This window comes from Microcebus murinus, chromosome 3 (genome assembly GCF_040939455.1).
Source record: "Microcebus murinus isolate Inina chromosome 3, M.murinus_Inina_mat1.0, whole genome shotgun sequence".
Taxonomy (NCBI): Eukaryota; Metazoa; Chordata; class Mammalia; order Primates; family Cheirogaleidae; genus Microcebus; species Microcebus murinus.
In genome coordinates this window covers 21763002-21784484 of record NC_134106.1, presented here as the reverse complement: position 1 = coordinate 21784484, position 21483 = coordinate 21763002, and the positions used below count along the sequence as shown (strand labels likewise).

Genomic DNA, 21483 nt, shown 5'->3' with positions numbered 1-21483 from the left:
AGACTCCCAACGTGCCTTAGACCAATTACCCTCGATTTTTCTCTGGTCCACAAGGCTTGGTATTGAACATAAAAATTCCTTTTCAGTATGGACCTTGGGTATCTGGTCATGAGCTATTATTCTAGGCCTGTGAAGTTACTTTTTGACAGGCCAGAGATGTCCACTGAAGCTACTGCATTTCACATGCACCTGGGCGAGGCTCCAGGGAGAATTGGGGAGAATGATACCCCCAGGGTTCAAGTTGCTATATCAGGGTAGAAGGGAGTATATATAAGAGGACAGATGCAGAAGTTATACCAGGGCCCCCTGGATTCAGCCTGTCTTGTTTTGCCTGGAGGACTAAAATGATGGAAAGATAAGAAGCCTGTAATTATTTAGAAAATATTCACTTTTTCCTTTGCAGGTACTTCAGTAATGTAACTGAAACAAAGGGCTCTTCCAAATTCAAGCCTTATTTGTTTCCTGGTTCAGGTGATCTGGTAAAGCAGCTTCTGGGGCAAGCTCTTTTCAGCTTAGGCAACAGAAACCATCTGAGAATATCCATGAAAACCAGAAGTGGAAGATTTATAGCTCAAGCCATAGAAGAGGGAGAGAGTGATGATTGTATGTCAGCAAGAACTAGAAAGGAAGGAGGTCATCTCTGAATTCTCAGAGCCTGACCTCAGCACCCCTCATTTTTTGGCCAAGCCAGTGTGGTTGCAGGAGAGTGGAGAGCAGGGATGGGGCTCCACTGCCCAGGGTTGGTTTGTTTTTTTGTTGTTTTTTTTTTGAGACAGAGTCTCATTTTGTTTCCTGGGCTAGACTGCGGTGGTGTCAGCCTAGCTCACAGCAACCTCAAACTCCTGGGCTCAAGGGGCTCAAGTGATTCTCCTGCCTCACCCTCCCAAGTAACTGGGACTACAGGCACAAGCCACTATGCCTGGCTAATGTTTTTAGTTTCTATTTTTAGTTGACTGGCTAATTTTTTTTCTATTTTAGTAGAGACGGTGTCTCATTCTTGCTTAGGCTGGTCTCGAACTCCTGACTTCAAGTGATCCTCCCGCCTTGGCCTCCTAGAGTGCTAGGATTACAGGTGTGAGCCACCACGTGCCCAGCCCTGCCCAGGGTTTTAACATTAAAAAAAAAATCAGATTGGCCATGTCTGCAAGAAATGGGGGTGAGAAGTGAGTAATGTCCACAATTGCAGCTCCTTGAGTTCAGAACCCTGACCTCTTTCTCTTGCCTAGGTCCAAGTCTCATGGCCTCTTGCCCATTCCCTCAGTCTTCCAAGACCTGTCCATTCTTCCAGCAGGAGCATGACTAGTCCTGGAAAACACCAAGGTGACTCTGCCCTAAGGTCTGCATCCTCTCTAGCAGCCCCTGGGGTATAGTTAATGTTTTCTGAGCTCTTCCCTCCCCTGAATTAGGGGAGTTAATTAGTTAATTAGGACTGAATAATTCAGTCCTAATTCTGCTCCTCTGATATGGAGCAGAGCAAGGTAGGCATTCACGGAGAGGCTGTTTGGTGCAGGATGTCAGAGCTCAAGTGAAGGAGGCTGTGCATGGGAGTGGCCCAGCTTGGGATGTCAGCCTGAACAGGGAGAGTAAGGTCCACACAGACAGGCAGCCTGCTGTGGGTGCTGGAGCCCAAGTCCGTGTGGGTTGGTAGCCTAGTGGGGCATGTAGGAGCATGAGCTAAGTGAGAAGGGCATTTCTACAGAGAAGAAGACCTGGTGTTGGTGTTAGCTGGGGTGGAGTGACGGGGGTCCATGCATGGGGGTAGCTTTTTTTTTTTGAGAGACAGGATCTCACTCTGTTCCCTAGGCTGGAGTGCAGTAGCATCATCATAGCTCACTGCAGCCTGGAACTCCTGGTCTCAAGTGATCCTCCCACCTCAGCCTCCTAAAGTGCTGGGATTACAGGCGTGAGCCACTGTGCCAGCATGGGGACAGCTTGATGGGAGGTGTCAGAGCCTAACAGCATGAGAAAAGCATCCACAAGGGGCATTGCTTGGCATGGGTTGTCAGAGCCCGCACAAGTGTGTGTGTGTGCACGCACATGTGTGCGTGTGTCCATCTGCGTATGTATCCCACATGGAGAATCAGAACCCAAACAGAGGGCATCTACTCATGTGGGTAGCCTACCTGGGCGGTCAGAGCCTGAGTGCAGTAAGGATAACATCTGTATGGAAGGAAGACCTGTTGGCAGCAGGTGGAAACTCAAGGAGGGTGAGGAAGTCATCCACTATCAAGGCAGCCTGGAGTGGGTGTTGGAGCCTAAGATGGGTGATGAGGACGTCCCTGTAGGGGCCAGCCTAGTGCAGGGTGAGGAAAGCATCTGTGCAACAGACAGTGATAGGGCTTAGGCTGCACACAGAGAGTGAATCAAATAATAAGCACATGAAGGGAAATGGGAGCCATGTTTCCTACTATTGGAGAAGGGTGGTAGGTGTATAGAAAGGGATAAAGCAAGAATGAACCCTGTGGTGGTGAATTGGAATAGGAGATATTGGCATGTATTTGTGGTTTTCAACGTGCCTATACAGATATAGAAATAAATAGGGTTGGAAGTAACTCCATCTACTGAGAGGGCCTGGAAGCAGTAGCACCCCAATAGCAATAAGTACTTTGTGTCTAGATCTCAGCTTCTAAATATCATTCTATACTTTCAAAGTCAGAGATACTCAGAGAAATAAATGTTTCTAGGGTCGGGCCAAAGTACAAGATGCTGTGTGCCTGTATTCCCAGCTACTCAGGAGGCTGAGGTGGAAGGATCACTTGAGCCCAGGAGTTGTAGTTTAACAGTGAGCTATGATCACACCACTCCACTTGAACCCAGACAAAAGAGCACTTTTCAGATATACAAAGACTCAAACTTTTCCCAACTACAGATGTTCTTTGAAAGAATTACAAGGGGAGGTATACCAGAGAGAGAAGACATGAAGGAAACATGAATTCAACAGAAGTGAATTATTAGAATGATTGGGTGCACAAAAATTAAAAACAAAAAAAAGATGAATAACTTAACCAGTAACACTTATTATTACATCTAAATGAGCATGGATTTTCTTTTTTAAATAGATATAATCTGGAACTAAAATCCAAGATAAGTAGGCAGTAGTGGCATAGGCCTGTAATCCCAACTACTTGGGAAACTGAGGCTGGAGGATTGCTTGAGGGTAGGAGTTCATAGCTGTAGTGTGCTATGATTGTACCTGTGAATCATCACTGCACTCCAGCTTGGACAGCATAGTGAAACCCCATCTTGAAAATCAATCAATCAGGCTGGGCGTGGTGGCTCACGCCTGTAATCGTAGCACTCTGGGAGGCCAAGGCGGGTAGATTGCTCAACGTCAGGAGTTCAAGACCAGACTGAGCAAGAGTGAGACCCCATCTCTACTATAAATAGGAAGAAATTAATTGGCTAACTAAAAACATATATATATTTTTTAAAAAATTAGCCGGGCTTGGTGGCACATGCCTGTAGTCCCAGCTAATTGAGAGGCTGAGGCAGGAGGATCGCTTGAGCCCAGGAGTTTGAGGTTGCTGTGAGCTAAAGCTGACACCACGGCACTCTAGCCTGGGCAACAGAAGTGAGACTCTGTCTCAAAAATAAGGCTGGGCATTGTGGCTCATGTCTGTAATCCTAGCACTCTGGGAGGCCGAGGCGAGCAGATTGCTCAAGGTCAGGAGTTCGAAACCAGCCTGAGCAAGACCCTGACTCTACCAAAAATAGAAAGAAATTAATTGACTAAAAATATATATACAAAAAATTAGCTGGTCATGGTGGCACATGCCTGTAGTCCTAGCTACTCGGGAGGCTGAGGCAGGAGGATCGCTTGAGCCCAGGAGATTGAGGTTGCTGTGAGCTAGGCTGATGCCACAGCACTCACTCTAGCCTGGGCAACAAAGCGAGACTCTGTCTCAAAAAAAAAAAAATCAATCAATCAATCAATCTCAAGATAATAGTAATATTGGAGGGTGATGAGAGAGCAAGGAGCAAAAGGAAGTAAATTGAGCCAAGATCCTCTTTTCTCTTTTTTAGAGAATAGGATGTAGACCAATACCAGATAACTAACAGTAAAGTTAAGATGTGAAAAATTAACATTTAAGATAATTTACAGAATAATAAAGCCGGGCGTGGTGGCTCACGCCTGTAATCCTAGCACTCTGGGAGGCTGAGGCGGGCAGATTGCTCAAGGTCAGGAGTTCGAAACCAGCCTGAGCAAGAGCAAGACCCCATCTCTACTATAAATAGAAAGAAATTAATTGGCCAACTAATATATATAGAAAATTAGCCAGGCATGGTGGCGCATGCCTGTAGTCCCAGCTACTCGGGAGGCTGAGGCAGAAGGATTGCTTGAGCCCAGGAGTTTGAGGTTGCTGTGAGCTAGGCTGACACCATGGCACTCACTCTAGCCTGGTCAACAAGCGAGACTCTGTCTCCAAAAAAAAAAAAAGATAATTTACAGAATAATAGAAATACAATGTTTTACTTCCATACCATTAGAGCAAAAATAATCAAATGGAACATCAACAACAAAAAAACCTTGATTAATCCAAGTAAAGGTGGAAAAGGAATAGGGGAAAAGCATGTTAAATAAAAATGCTGAAGGGGCCTGGGCAAGTGGCTCATGCCTGTAATCCTAGCACTCTGGGAGGCCAAGATGGGAGGATCCCTTGAGCTCAGGAGTTTGAGACCAGCCTGAGCAAGAATGAGACCCTGTTTCTACTAAAAGTATTAATAAAAAAAAATTAGCTGAGAGTGGTGGCATCCACCTGTTGTCCCAGCTACTTGGGAGGCTGAGGCAGAAGGATTGCTTGAGCCCAGGAGTTTGAGGTTGCAGTGAGTTATGATGATGCCACCGCAATCTAGCCATTGCAACACACTATACTCTACCTGGGGTGACAGAGCAAGACTCTGTCTCAAAAAAGAAAAGCTGGATGATCTGGCAAGAATAAATCCAAGTATATCACTAATTCCAATATATGAATATGTAAAATGAAGCCATAAAAGTCATAGATTTCTGATTTAGCAAAAAAATTAATCTAGCTATTTGTTATTTTAAAAGATAGTTTTATGGCTGGGCACGGTGGCTCATGGAACTTTGGGAGACCAAGGCAGGAGGATTCCTTAAGGTCAATTCAAGACCAGCCTGGGCAACATAGTAAAACCCCATTTCTACAAAAAATTTAAAAATTAGCTGGGCATGGTGGCATGTGCCTGTGTTCCTATAGTCCCAGCTATCTGGGAGGATCACTTGATCCCCAGGAGTTTGAGGTAACAGTGAGCTATGATCGCACCACTGCACTCCAGCCTGGGTGACAGATGAGACTTTTGTCTCTAAAAAACAACAGCACTAAATTCTACTAATCCTTCAAAGAATAAATAATTTTAAATTTACATAAATGATTCTAAAGTATAGAAGAATACTGAATGTATTTTCTATATACCAGCAACAAGCATTTAAATTATGACATTTTAAAATGTGTTTTTTTAATACTAGTATCAATCTATTAAATAATACCAAACCAGAGATGGTATAAGGTCAATCTCACTCATGAACACAGATGTAAAGTCATAAAATATTAGTAGATGGAATCCATCAATGTATATAAAAGAGATAATATATCATCACTGATTGAGTTTATGTCTGAAATGAGAGGTTCGTTTAATAATAAACACCCAAGACTGGGCACATCAGCTCGTGCCTGTAATCCTAGCACTTTGGGACTACAGGTAAAAGCCACCATTCCAGGCCACTATCCCAGCACTCTGGGAGGCCAAGGCGAGAGGATCTCTTGAGGCCAGGAGTTCAAGACCAGCCTGAACAACATAGCAAGACCCTGTCTGTACGAACATTAGCCAGAAGTGGTGGTGTGCACTTATAGTCCCAGCTTCTTGGGAGGCTGAGGTGGGAGGATCACCTGAGCCCAGGAGTTTGAGGTTGTAGTGAGCTATGATGACACCACTGCACTCCAGCCTGGGCTAGGTGACAGAGATAGACCCTGTCTCCAAGAAAGAAAAGAAAGAAAGAAAGAAAGAAAGAAAGAAAGAAAGAAAGAAAGAAAGAAAGAAAGAAAGAAAGAAAGAAAGAAAGAAAGAAAGAAAGAAATCCAGTCAACCAACAATAAAAAAAAAAAAAACCCTCCAATAATACAACTCTTAACATTGAGAGATTAAAACAAAAAATCTCACTCTCATCTCAACAGATGCAGAAAAGGTGTTTCATAAAGTTCAGCATTCCTATATAAGAAAAGCTAGTACCAGAATGGCTTCCCTAACTGGATTAAGGGTATCTATGAAAAAAATCTACAGCAAACCTTTGTAAACAATAATCGAAGATAAAGGTAAAATAATTTAACTAATTATTTTAACTATAATCAAAGTTTTAAAAAAGGGAAACAGTGGAAGAAAAATATTTAATGGTGAAGTGTTGAAAGCATTCTCTTTGAGGTCAGGAACAAGATAAGGTTGCTCACTATTACAACTTCTATTCAACATTGTACTTGATGTTCTAGTCAACACAGTCACACAAAAGCATAAATAGAAAGGGAAAGAGTGGTGGATTTGACCATATCAAAATTAAAAACTTCTTTTCAGTGAAAGACAGCATTAAAAGAGTAAAAAAGACAGCATACAAAAAAGTAGAGAAAATGTATTTGCAACACATATAATGAGGTAAATAACATGTGACGTAAAGAACTAACAATCAATGTGGAAAAGATAAATCACCTAATTAGAAATGGGGAAAAGATTTGAATTAATATTTTACAAAGAAGAAATCTAAGTGGTCTAGAAACATGTAAAAAGGAATTCAATCTAATTAGTACTCTGCTAATTTAGTAGTTTATGCCAATGAAAACCAAAACAGGGCCGGGCGCAGTGGCTCACACCTGTAATCCCAGCACTCTGGGAGGCTGAGGCAGGAGGACTGCTCAAGGTCAGGAGTTTGAAACCAGCTTGAGCAAGAGTGAGACCCCATCTCTACTAAAAATAGAAACAAATTAACTGACCAACTAAAAATATGTAGAAAAAATGAGCCAGGCATGGTGGCGCATGCCTGTAGTCCCAGCTACTCGAGAGGCTGAGGCAGGAGGATCGCTTGAGCCCAGGAGTTTGAGGTTGCTGTGAGCTAGGCTGACGCCACGCCAGTCTAGCCTGGGCAACAGAGTGAGATTCTGTCTCAAAAAAAAAAAAAAAGAAAAAAAGAAAACCAAAACAGGATGTGATTACATACTTAGCAGATTGGCAAAGAATGGCTCCAAATTGTATTTGGGAGTTAGTTCTTCTGTATGCTTCCAGAATCAAGTCAATGCCAAGTCAATGACTTGGCATTGACTTGATTCATGTTAAAGTGGCTGCAGTTTTACCCCTATTGCTTTTACACCATCAGTGCAAACATCCATAGAATGAAAAAGGCAAATTATGATTTAGTATTATTACATAAAAAAATAGTTTTAACTTCAGTAACCCCTTGATAAATTTTCAGTGACCCCCATGGCATGCACTTTGAGAACCATTGCCTTAAACCAGGAAACATACAAGAGCCTTCATAATAATATGATAACCTCAAACTGGAGACATCCCCAAAGTCCATAAAAACCAGTGTTATGTTCTTACAGAAATGCTATGCAGCAATGGTGAAAAATTAACCACAGCCACACCCATTAACAGGACAAAGTGTTGATTAAAAGAAAGCAAGCCATAGACGCAAACACTGTGATTCCATTTGTTAAAGTTCAACATGGAAAAAATTAAACTCTAGTGTTCATGGCCCCATACAAAGGTGGTAAAACCATGAAGAAAGGCAAGGAAATAATTAACCCCAAAGTCGGGATATAGGCTCCTCTAGGGAAGATGGTGGATGGTGTGATCAGAGGGGCTTTGAAGGTACTGGCAAAGTTGTGGTTCTTAACTGGGTGCACATATCATAGAAGTTCACTTTAATTAAACATTATAAGTGTGTTTTATATGCCCTAGGTATATCTCACAATCAATATTTTTAATATACTAATATAATATGATGGTCATTGGCATAGCTGCCTATTTCACTATATTATTAAGAAGAAAAAGCAAGATGCAGAATAGCATATAATATGGCACCATTTACAGTAAAGATGATGAGGAAACGAATACACCAGTACTTGTTTGTATACATGTAAACCATTTCTGTAAGCATACAGAAGAACTAACAATGTAAACACCTATGAGAAGGGATGGGATGAAGGGAGTGAGGGTTAAGAGAAGACCTATCTCTCATCTCTTACACAGTTGTATACAATTTGATTTTGAACAATTCATGTATTACCAATACTAAAATATGTTTAAAAGCCCTATATATCTGGAAGTTTTAAAAGATTCCTAAATAACATCTACATTAAAGAGCAAATCATACTGGAAGTTATAAGCCATTTAGAAAGGTACTGCAACTAGAACATCATATAGCCAAAACTATGGCTTTAGATGGGCAATCTTCTAAATGTTGAACAATCTGATGCGGAAAAAAAATCTCATTTAAGTTGCTTTCCTTGATTACTATTAAGTTTCAGCACCTTTGCCACCCCCTCTTTCTTTTTCTTTTCTTCTCCTTCTCCCCTTCCTTTTTCTTCCTTTTTTGATTTAGAGTTTTTTTTCTGTGAACTTCCTGGTCATATTCTTTGTCAATTTAAAAAATTGTTATCAGGCCGGGCGCGGTGGCTCATGCCTGTAATCCTAGCATTCTGGGAGGCCAAGGCGGGCAGATTGCTCGAGATCAGGAGTTCGAAACCAGCCTGAGCAAGAGCAAGGCCCTGTCTCTACTAAAAATAGAAAGAAATTAATTGGCCAACTAATATATATAGAAAAAATTAGCTGGGCATGGTGGCACATGCCTGTAGTCCCAGCTACTCAGGAGGCTGAGGCAGCAGGATTACTTGAGCCCAGGAGTTTGAGGTTGCTGTGAGCTAGGCTGACACCACGGCACTCACTCTAGCCTGGACAATAAAACGAGACTCTGTCTTAAAAAAAAATTAAAAAAAATTAAAAATTATTATCAGGTGCTGAGCATGGATGGTGGCATGTACTTGTAGTCCCAGCTACTTGGGAGGCTGAAGTAGGAGGAATGCTTGAGCCTAGGAGTTTGAATCTAGCCAGGGCAACACAGTAAAACCCCATCTCTAAAGAAAAAAGAAAAAATTCTTCTTAAGTTATTGTCAGAATTATTATGTATATAATCTGGATAGAATTTGCTGCAACAGTTTTTTCTCCCACTCTCTTTTAACTTTGATTTTAGTATTTCTTTTAATAGAAGTTTTAAATTTTATGAGAATAAATTTCTCAGTCTCTTATGGCTTCTGTGGTTTTATATCTTATTTAGGAAGGCATTCACCACCACATTATAAAAAGATATAGTTTAAAATTCTTTAACTTGGTTGGGCGTGGTGGTTCACGCCTGTAATCCTAGCACTCTGGGAGGCTGAGGTGGGAGGGTTGTTTGAGGTTAGCAGTTGGAGACCAGCCTGAGTAAGAGCAAGACCCTGTCTCTACCTAAAATAGAAAGAAATTAGCCAGACAACTAAAAATAGAAAAAATTAGCCAGGCGTGGTGGCACAGGCCTGTAATCCCAGCTACTTGGGAGGCTGAGGTAGGAGGATCACTTGAGCCCAGGAGTTTGAAGTTGCTGTGAGCTAGGTTGATGCCATGGTACTCTAGCCTGGGCAACAGAGCAAGACTCTATCTCAAAAAGAAAAGAAAAGAAAGTTACTTCTATTATAAGCTATGCTTAAATTGCAAAATCTATTTAGATTTATATGGATTTATATGGATTTATAGCTACATTTTCATATACTGTAGGGCAAATTCCCACTCAATAATCCTTTTTTCAGATTTTTTTTTTGCTGCTATTGAATTTTTTTTTTTTTTTTTTTTGAGACAGAGTCTCACTTTGTTGCCTAGGCTAGAGTGCCGTGGTGTCAGCCTAGCTCACAGCAACCTCAAACTCCTGGGCTCAAGCGATCCTCCTGCTTCAGTCTCCTGAGTAGCTGGGACTTCAGGAATGTGCCACCATGCCCGGCTAATTTTTTCTCTATATATTAGATGGCCAATTAATTCTTCTGTATTTATAGTAGAGACAGGGTCTCGCTCTTGCTCAGGCTGGTCTCGAACTCCTGACCTTGCACGATCTGCCTGTCTTGGCCTCCCAAAGTGCTAGGATTACAGGCGTGAGCCACCACACCTGGCCTGCTATCGAATATTTTGTCAGAATTATAAAGTCACAATTTAAAACATCCCTTCCAAGAATGCTCAGTCAGGTTAAAAGAAAAAAAAGAAAAAAAAAAACTTTAAAAATAAAATAAAAAATCATGTTAAGATTTAGTTAGAATTGCATTAAATTTATAGATTAATGTGATTGTCTGACATGATAATAGCATAGATACTGCTTTTCCTGGATGATGTGATTGCTAGATCTGAGTGGCTTTCCATTCAGTTTCCTTTGTGAATTTTTGTTATTTGATTCTGACAGGCAATCTCAAAGAGCCAGCGCTCTGTCTGAATTGTCCACAAGGGGTCACCAAGATCCAAAGCACGGACAGTGCTTACTGGATGAACACGGTACTGTCAAATCGGCGAGCTGGCGGGGACCCAAAGGCCTGTTAACTTGCATTATTTACATGAAGAGATGCAGTAGCAGTCCTAACCAACCTCTGCTTCATCACCTCTCATCTCTTATACATTTGTATATAATTTGATTTTGAACAATTCATTCAAATTAGATTAACCAATACTAAAATATTTTTAAAAGCCCTCTACATCTGGAAGCTTAAAAATACTTGAGAGAAGTGATTGAGAGAAGCTTTCCATTTACTCTGCAAAACATACTGACTGGTGGTCAAAGCCCACTGAAATCCCACAGTGGGTCACACACATATGGCTCCCACTGGTTGAGTTGTGTACTTGCCAACAATCAGTTGTGTTTTTTCCCAAATCTGTGTTTGCAGGTTGTATAGGTATTTGAATCGCCTTGCTGTTATCAGGTGGGAGCAGAAGCCCAGGTTCCCAACCGAGCCCCTGCGGACACCCTGGGAAGAGTAGCTCATTACCCTCAGGCAAGGGTGTACGGTCAGCCTCCCCAGGAGGCTCTGCTGACATTCCCTGGCTGGGAGGGCTAGGGGGGCTTGCCACATGGGCTCCAGGGACACTGTGGGTGTGGGGCTCTACCTTCTGACTCCGGATTTCTATTCCGGACATTTTATATAAATGGAATCATACAATATGTGGTCTTTTGTACCTGACTTCTTCCACTCAGCATAATGTTTTTTTGTTTTTTTTGAACACAGAGTCTTGCTCTGTTGCCCAGGCTAGAGTGCCGTGGCATCAGCCTAGCTCACAGCAACCTCAAACTCCTGGGCTCAAGCGATCCTCCTGCCTCAGCCTCTCGAGCAGAGCCTCTGGACTAGCTGGGACTACAGGCATGCGCCACCGTGCCTGGCTAATTTTTTTCTATATATATATTTTAGTTGTCCCTCTAATTTCTTTCTATTTTTAGTAGAGACTGGGTCTCCTCCGCTCTTGCTCAGGCCAGTCTCGAACTCCTGACCTTGAGCGATCCGCCTGGCTTCCCAGAGTGCTAGGATTACAGGCGTGAGCCACCATGCCTGGCCAGGGCTCATTTTTCGGATTGTATATTCTACAGGTTTTTATTTTTTTTTAACTTGGATTTTAATTATGTACATAAATAGCAACATGAGAATGAGGAGTTCTAAGGCTTGTACATTATCAGCAGGTGAAAAAAATTCAGATTAGTTTGCTTGTAGGATGGTATCACCCAAGAAAACAGAGGCCTAGTATAGTTTTTCCTGAAGAAGAAAGCCAGTTTAATACATTCAATACTGACTTCTCTGCCATTTTTCTGTAGAAATATTGATTTACTGTATGGAGTTTCCAATGTTTACCTATAACTGATTAATATGGGCAGAGCATGAAGTTTTCTACTTATTTCCAGGTGAATTCTTCACATTTCCTGGCTTTTGAAAGCTCCCCTTCCATAAATCTTCTACGACTATGTATCTTCGTAAACCCCAGTCATATAATTTCTCCCCGCTGACCTGGACAAATGGGATGGCTTGTTGTGGATAATAGATAGAGGCAGCTAATCCCATGAAACCAGGTGGATATACCAGCTTCTTTACTTTTGAACCTCTAGCCAAAAGGAGTCCAACAAGTCCAGCAAAACCAATAACACCAAGTCTTGGGAAAAATCCAGGAGGTGCATTTTGGAGATATTCATAGCTGTCTAACCCCCACTGAACCAAAGTTTGTATCTTGGGCTTAGTTTGAGAGTATGTTTCCTGACACCAACGTGTATATGGCTCGAAGTAATGTCGGAGCTGTGAGATGCTTTCTTCAAGTTGGGTCCGTGGTTCTTCCACATATTTAGATTGACCCACAGGAGCTGAGTAGAGTGAAAGCTCATCAATCTTCATGGGATGTGGGGGAGGTGAGTCCTTTTTCGGTGCTGCATAGACTTTTAAGGTGAGTAGGCTCAGGCTGGCTGGCCCCACAGACCTCTGAATTACCTTGAACATGTTGCTGGCAGCGGCAGCTCCGGCAGGGTCACCCCGGCCTCGGCCACGCCCACTGCCTATTCTACAGGTTTTGACAAATGTGTAATGGCATGTGTCTGCCATTACTGTAGCATACACAAGAGGATAGTTTCACTGCCCCAAACATCCCCTCTGCTTCCCTATTCATTTCTCCCTCCTTGGCTGGGCACGGTGACTCACGCCTGTAATCCTAGCACTCTGGGAGGCCGAGGTGGGCGGATTGCTCAAGGTTAGGAGTTCAAAACCAGCCTGAGCAAGAGTGAGACCCCGTCTCTACTATAAATAGAAAGAAATTAATTGGCCAACTAACATATAGAAAAAATTAGCTGAGCATGATGGCACATGCCCGTAGTCCCAGCTACTTGGGTGGCTGAGGCAGGAGGTTCGTTTGAACCCAGGAGTTTGAGGTTGCTGTGAGCTAGCCTGAAGCCATGGCACTCACTCTAGCCTGGGCATCAAAGCGAGACTCTATCAAAAAAAAAAAAAAAGAATAAAAATAAATAAATAATAAATAAAGTTTGATAATATGCTGTGTGACCAGGGTGTGAGAATACATTTTTGGTAGGAGTGTAAATTGGTAAAATCACATTGAGGTCCATTTGGCAATAACCATCAAAATCACATTATTTTTGATGCTGTAATTCCATTTTTAGTATTTTATGCCAGAGATTTACCCACACACAGGCACAGAGATATATATGGGAGGATAATCATTAGAGATTTCTTTGCCCTAAAAAAAATTAGAAGGTCAAAAAAATGTCTGTCTCAGACAGGACTCTTGGTTGCAAGCAGCAGATGTGGCTCTGGTTGATGAGCTGAAAGTCGTTTACTGTAGAGACAAGCGTTGGGAGGGCCGGAGAACAGGCTTGATGCTAACTCTCAAGAAATAAAGCCACAAACCATAGGCAGAAATAGCCAGATGAGGAAAATGTGCAGAACGTTGTGCTGTGACCAAGAACTCCATGGCATAATTTGCACTGCCACCAAGAACTTGACTATAGCTGCAGCTGTTTCTGGTGCCAGCGCCATCAATGTCTCTTCTGCAGCAGGAGCTCGCCTTGTATCCCCTACAGCTCCCAAAGCCGCAAGCCTGTAAACGGATGCCCTGCCCAGGGCCCATTTCATTCCAGGGTCCACTTCTGATTTGGAGACTAACAAGGATGCAACTGGGCACTGGAACTTCAAAGAAGACTAGAGAGTGAGTTTTTCCACAAACACTAGAAGTGTTCCAAAGGAGCTGGATGTGACAAAATGTCCATTATACTGTCTATCAATAGGATATTGGTTAGTACATCATGGCACATGCATGCATCAGAATACTATGCCCCTGAATAGAAGAAAAGAGTTTTATTAATAAAAGTAATGATATGGGAGGATCTCCAAGATATGGCCAATGCATGTCATATGCTACAATTTGTATTAAAAGTGGAGATGTACATGTTTATATATTTGTCCATATATACAAAATTCTGGAAAGAAACACAAGAAACTGATAATAACACTCATTTCTATAGAAGGGGAAGGGGAGTCTAGGAGGGAAGGGAGACCCATTGGTCTGAATTCTATATATGCCATGTGCACATGTAATCTATGCAAAAAATTACCAAAAAATTAAAATGGTTGTCATATATTAGAATTGTGCTATTAAACATTTGATACATTTTATTCATTTTAGAATGCTTAGAAATAAAACCAACAGATAGTGGGTATTATCCACACTGTGATCAAAAGTGACAGGACACTCACACAAAAAAGTGACAGCACAGATGTTATAGATGCTGATGATATCTCAGCATCACCAACCAAAACTTCTGAGATACAGGTTGTCCTTCTCATGCCTACAATTATAAAACAGCAGCCATCTGTCCCACAAAATTGGCTGCCTGGCTACCACTTCCCTGTGCAGCCAGTTTACATCTCTGAAGCTGTCGGTGACATTGAGGACATGGAGAACTGTTAACAAGAGTAACTATCCCATCCTGCTTCCCGTCCATCCCCCAAAGTTTATGAGAGTGTCTCTGATTCCTAAAGTGTGAGAAGTTGAGAAAGACTCATGCAACACTACTAGGCCAGTAGATATTATAAGAAAATAATTTTGTTTATCTGAGTAGGATATGGTTCTTTAGCTGAAATCTGGGACTACTAACGCCAGCAATTTAATGCTTGTTGAGTGAGCTTTCAGCTAAATCATTGAGGTCACTTTCAGCAGCATAAACAGAACACCCAACTAAAAGTGACTCAAACAGTGAGGAAATTCATTATTTCACGTAACAAAAAGTCTGGAGAAGAGAATTTCAGAGCTGCCTAATTCAGAAGTTCATCACCGTCAGAGCTCTGGTTCAGCCTCTCTTTCTCATGACTTTCCCTTCCTGGTGACAAGATGACCTCTGCTGTTTCCGGCACCATATCTTCACATGAGATCATTGAAAGCAGGAAGCACAAAGAACTTCCCACATTGCACTCTCTCTCTCTGTTTTTAAATGGAGGGAGGGAGGGTAATCTTACCCAGAAGCCCCCAAATTGCCCCTCAGCCCCAATTGGTCAGAACTGTGTCGTATGCCCATTCCCAAACCAATTGCTGGCAAGGGGGAGAGGGTTATCACTTGGCTCAATCACAGTTTATCCTCAGTGTCTGGGGAATATGATTGCCTATTCATTGTTTATCTGAAATTCAGTTTTAACTGGGTATCCTGTATTTTTATTGCTAAATCTGGCAACTCTACTGGGGGACACCCCCATCTTTTCTGAGCCCAATGCCAGCCATACTTGGAAATCAGAGTTCCATTAGCAAGAAAAAGGACATAATGCCTAAAAGTAACAATCAACGCAGTCTGCCTCATTGCTTCACAAGGTTTCCTACAGCTTCAGTCAAGAAAGTTCTGGCTGGGCGTGGTGGCTCACGCCTGTAATCCTAGCACTCTGGGAGGCCGAGGCGGGCAGATTGCTTGAGGTCAAGAGTTCGAAACCAGCCTGAGCAAGACCCCGTCTCTACTAAAAATAGAAAGAAATTAATTGACCAACTAAAAGTATATATACAAAAAATTAGCCAGGCATGGTGGCACATGCCTGTAGTCCCAGCTACTTGGGTGGCTGAGGCAGGAGGATCGCTTGAGCCCAGGAGTTTGAGGTTGCTGTGAGCTAAGCTAATGCCACAGCACTCACTCTAGCCAGGCAACAAAGTGAGACTCTGTCTCAAAAAAAAAAAAAAGAAAAGAAAAGAAGAAAGTTCTGGTTTGCACAGCCCAGGGTTTTCACATGAGCATGAGAGTGCCCAGTCTCGTGTGTGTGTGTGTGTGTGTGTGTGTGTGTTGGGGGCAGGGGTGGGGGTGGGTGAGGAGGTAGGCAATGGGGGTGATCCAAGGTCATAATTTTACAATATTACAGAATAAAATAAAAATTCCCAGGGTCAGCTGGCTAAGGCGAACAGTGACAGAGTTTTTAAAAATAAAATGTGGGCCAGCTGTGGTGGCTCATGCTTGTAATCCTAGCACTCTGGGAGGCCCAGGAGGGAGGATCCCTCAAGGTCAGGAGTTTGAAACCAGCCTGAGCAATAGCAAGACCCCGTCTCTACAAAAAGTAGAAAGAAATTAATTGGCCAGCTAAAATATATATATAGAAAAAATTAGCTGGGCATGGTGGTGCATGCCTGTAGTCCCAGCTACTCCAGAGGCTGAGACAGAAGGATTGCTTGAGCCCAGGAGTTTGAGGTTGTTGTGAGCCAGGCTGACGCCACGGCACTCTAGCTCAGGCAACACAGTGAGACTCTGTCTTAAAAAATAAATAAATAAAAATAAAATGTGTGTAGGGCATATTATAATCTATAAATTACATTTATGGGATCCAAAATTTAAAAACCACCAGGCCAGGCACGTAATCCCAGTGCTTTGGGAGGCTGAGGCAGGAGGATCATTTGAACCCAGGAATTCAAGGCTGCAGTGAGCTGTGATCCTGCCACTTGCATTCCAGTCTTGGCGACAGAGCAAGACCCCCTCTCTAAAAAGAAAGAAAGAAAGAAAGAAAAAAACAAAAACAAAACACCACCACCTAGTGTTCTAGTTTTGCTGCAGCACCTAAAAAAGAGTGAAACATGAGCCCAGCTGCTTTCTGAGACCCTGGAGACTTCTCTGTGTGGAAGACTTAATTGAGCACTACTGCCTTTTGCAAAGACTTCTTGGGACTGAAGGTGTACAAATGATGAGGAGGGACGAAAATGTTTCCTATGACAGTCAGTGCCATTTCAACGCTATTTTTATGTTTTTATGTAAGGGGGTGATTTGATGTCAGTAATGAAAAGGCATTTCTGGGTACTGATTATAGGTGTGATTGCAAGGATGCTACTCAGAAACATTCACAAACCCGCAACTTTTGCTGAGTCACTGGCTGACCACTGTGAGTGGGCTGCCCCAGCTCCCATGACCCTTGTGTGAAACCACTTGTTTGTCAGAACCCATGAACCCTGGCACACAGCTCACGCAGCGCTGGAAATTCTGGCTGCTGGACTGGAAACCGTGTGACAACTCTTCTAAGTGTGTCTCCCCTGGGAGAGAAAAATTCGATGGCTTGCGTGGATTGGGATCATGTCTGGTAAACATCTGTATTTTCTGAGGCTGGTTAGAGAACCTGGCCCCAGAGGTAAACTTTTCATACATAGTCATGAGAAAATAGTATCCATTTCCTACACTATATTTATGTTGTAGACTTGATAAAAGAAGGGATGTGTAAGTAAACATGAAAGAGTGAATATGTAGGCCGGGTGCTCACGCCTGTAATCCTAGCACTCTGGGAGGCCAAGGTGGGCGGATTGCTCGAGGTCAGGAGTTCAAAACCAGCCTGAGCAAGAGCGAGACCCTGTCTCTACTATAAATAGAAAGAAATTAATTGGCCAACTAAAAATATATAGAGAAAAAACGTAGCTGGGCATGGTGGTGCATGCCTGTAGTCCCAGCTACTCGGGAGGCTGAGGCAGGAGGATCACTTGAGCCCAGGAGTTTGAGGTTGCTGTGAGCTAGGCTGATGCCACGGCACTCACTCTAGCCTGGGCAACAAAGCGAGACTCTGTCTCAAAAAAAAAAAAAAAAAAGAGAGAGAAAAAGAAAAAAAAGGAATGAATATGTATTTATCTGTTCCCTCCCCAGTCTGCACTGTAATAACAGTAAAGAAATAAAAAGACCATAAACCCATATGGGTAAAGAGAAGAGGATGATGACAGGAGTCAAGATGTGTCAAAACAATTCTGGAAAATGAAAGCACATGGGTGTCTTAGTGTGTTTTGTATTGCTGTAACAGAATGCCAGAGACTGGGTGATTTATAAAGAAAAATTTATTTGGCTCAAGGTTCTAGAGGCCAAGAAGTCCAAGAATGAAAGGCCACCTCTGGTGAAGGTCCTCTTGCTACATCAGCCCACGGTGGAAGGTGGAAGAGCAAGAGCATACATGTGTGCGTCTGTGCGTGTCTGTGTGTGTGTGAGAGAGAGGTGGGGAGAGGGAGAGTGCGAGCGCAAGAGAGGGCTGATCTCACTTTTTTTTTGTTTTTTGAGACAGAGTCTCACTCTGCCACCTGGACTAGAGTGCCATGGCATCAGCCTAGCTCACAGCAACCTCAAACTCCTGGGCTCCAGTGAGCCTTCTGCCTCAACCTCCTGAGTAACTGGGACTACAGGCATGCGCCACCACGCCCGGCTAATTTTTTCTATATATTTTTAGTTGGTTAATTAATTTATTTTCTATTTTTAGTAGAGACGGGGGTCTCGCTCTTGCTAAGGTTGGTCTCGAACTCCTGAGCTCAAATGATTCACTCGCCTAGGCCTCCCAGAGTGCTAGGATTACAGGTGTGAGCCATTGCGCCCGGCCCTGAACTCATTTTTATAATAACCCACTCTCAAGATAATGAACTCACTCCCAGGATAACAGCATTAATCCATTCATGGGGGCAGAATACTCACAACCTAATCATCTCTTAAGGGGCTATCTTTCTATTTGTTTCAAGAATGTTCGCCTTTACTTCATGGAGTACGATTATAATAGCTGCTTTAAAGGCTTCAATGATCCCAGCATTGCAGCTGGGATCTGTTGATTGCCTTTCCTCTTGAGAATTGATCAGATTTTCCTTGTTTTTTGTATTTTGAGTATTACGTTCTGAGGATCTGGGTCCTGTTAAATCTTCTAGATAAAGTTGATTTTCATTTGTTTGTTTTAGTAGGGCACCAATCTGGTGAGATTCAGACCACGAGTTCTATCTCGTCTTCCTTGGGTTCCCATATCAGATGTTTTTGAAGACTTTGCTGTTCGCGTCTGTCCCTTCATATACCTCTCAGGGGTCAGGCTGGGACTTTGATGTTGATTTATATTTATGTTTTAGTTCCATTCTCAAAGCCTCTGCTGTGCATCTTTGAGCATGTTCTGCACATGCATAGTTTAGGGGTGAGCCCTGAACTTCTGTCAGTTCGTACAGAGAATTAGAGATACCTTTCTTCAGCTCTCTACTCAAGGATTTCCATGTCATAATTAAATAAATGCATAGGATAACATTTCGGGTAACATCCAATAGGTTTTGGGTAGAGGGAGAGAACTGGACAAAATGATTTGAAGCTGTATATGGAAAAGCAAGTCTGAGACTAGATGGACAAATGTTATAGGACAGTGAGGCAGTGGGGCTTACTGTATGGTGGAACAGAGGGATGTGTAGGGCAGAAGAAAGTCCAGAAACAGATGTACATAGAGAAGGAGAATGTATATCTGACAAAGGTAGCATCTAAATTCATACCAAGACTGTGGAAACAGAGCAAAGAAATAAACAAAATAATGCTTAATAGGAAAAATCTATCTTTCCTTTCCTTTCCTTTCCTTTCCTTTCCTTTCCTTTCCTTTCCTTTCCTTTCCTTTCCTTTCCTTTCCTTTCCTTTCCTTTCCTTTCCTTTCCTTTCCTTTTCTTTTCTTTTTTCTTTTCTTGACAGAGTGTCACTCTGTTGCCCTGGCTAGAGTGCCTTGGCATCAGCTTAGCTAGCTCACATCAACCTCCAGCTCCTGGGCTCAAGCAATCCTCCTGCCTCAGCCTCCCGAGTAGCTGAGACTACAGGCATGCACCACCATGCCCGGCTCATTTTTTCTGTTTTATAGTAGAGACGGGGTCTCACTCTTGCTGAGGCTGGTTGAACTCCTGACCTCAAGTGATCCTCCTGCCTCAGTCTCTCTGAAAAATAATTTTTAAAAGATAGAAAAAGTGAAACACAGTTGCCTAGGTGTTGCACCTCTGGGTTTTGCGGGTCATGCAATCGTCACCCAGATGTCTTATCATCTTGGACCATCTTTTAAAGATACAGATCCTTGCAGCGAGAGAGGTACTTCACTCTTTAAAGGCTGAGGCCACGCACGAAGCCCCACACTTGGGGAGACAAGGTTGCCCCGAGCTCTTCTCAGGATAGCTTTCTTTTGGCAAAACTGGGCTGAACAAGCAGCTGCAACAGCTCAAAGTTCCTAGATCACACAGGGACAAGTTTTTAGAAGTTGATGTCCTGAGGAATGACTTCCTAACAGAAGCCTGTTTTCACATTTTCTTGAGGCAAAGACAGCTGGTCCTTCCAGTATGAAAAAATGGTTCTTAGGGAGTGTCCGTCAGAAGTGGCAGTATTCAAGTCTGCCCGATGTTGTCTTAAGGTTCTTTCAGGAGTCACGGAAAACTAGCAACTCATCTGGGGACTTGATCCAGAGGGTGCAATGACAAGTCAGAAAGTTAACCGTGGTTGGTCTGGAGGTCTTGCTTTGATTTTAGAAGCCATATATTTGGGGTTCCCTAACTGAGCATGTGGCTTCTGTTGCCTGGCCAGAGCATGTTTCAATTGATGGAATGGATATGAAATTCTGGTGCTGGAAATGTTTAGTCAGAGCATTTTTACTTTAATCCTCATCCCCCTGCTCTGCCTCTTGGGTCATCTACAACCACCAAGTTCACACATTTTGCACGAGATAAACTCATTATCACTCTGTGTTACCAGGATGATTCCCATCAGCAGAATATTTGGGAAATGCATTATAACATCCTGTGCAAGGGCTGCCAAACAGCCATTGCTCCAGGATATTTTTTCTGGCACTTTAGATACTCTTTAATCACCCCTTCAATGTAAAAAAAATATCTTCCAATTAGTTTTTCTCTAAAATAGTCATGCCAGGATATGGACACACACAAAATATTATTGCAAAGGAACCTATAGGACTCAGTAGCCATAAAGGTGCATTTCAAAACTTTTGGATACTTTTTTTTAAAGCAGTACTTCATTTGTTAGCTGCCTTTCCTTTTAGCATGTGTAATGTTTTTTTGTTTGCGTAACTATCTTTGCTAGTTCAGCTTCTCAAACTGAGCAATGGTTAATTGTAGGTTCCTTTATGCTGTCAAAATTGACTTTTGGTGCCATATCCAACATTCAAATAAAAATCCTTGTACCTCAATCACATTCTTACCAGCTGTAATTCATAATTCTATGACTTGGGGCAACAGAAACAAATCTGAAGGTATTCCCCTGTTGGAAACACCCCCTCCCATAGCAAAGACATAACAAGAAAAGAAATCAACAGACCACCATCCCCTATGAATATAGATGAAAAAAATCTTCACAAAATATTTGCAAGAGAAATCCAATAGCATGCAAAAAAAGGTGTTTTTTTTTTATTTCGGCATATTATGGGGGTACAGATTTTAAGGTTTCAATAAATGCCCATTTCCCCCCCTCCCCCCAAAAGTCTGAGTCTCCATCATGACCATCCCCCAGATGGTGCATATCTCACTCATTATGTATGTATATACCCGCCCCCCGCCCCCCTCCCACCTGCCCAATACCCTATTACTGTAGTACCTATGTGTCCACTTAGGTGCTACTCAGTTAATACCAGTTTGCTGGAGAATATATCTGGTGCTTGTTTTTCCATT

General features: G+C 42.5%; 1 protein-coding gene across 1 annotated transcript; it reads right to left on the bottom strand.

The window, feature by feature from the left end:
- Positions 1 to 11654: 11654 nt before the first annotated feature.
- On the bottom strand, positions 11655 to 12574 carry LOC105884311 (MICOS complex subunit MIC26). The gene has a single exon (XM_020288035.2). It carries the CDS (start codon positions 12543 to 12545, stop codon positions 11949 to 11951), a length of 597 nt encoding a protein of 198 aa, XP_020143624.2. The 5' UTR covers positions 12546 to 12574; the 3' UTR covers positions 11655 to 11948.
- Positions 12575 to 21483: the final 8909 nt, after the last annotated feature.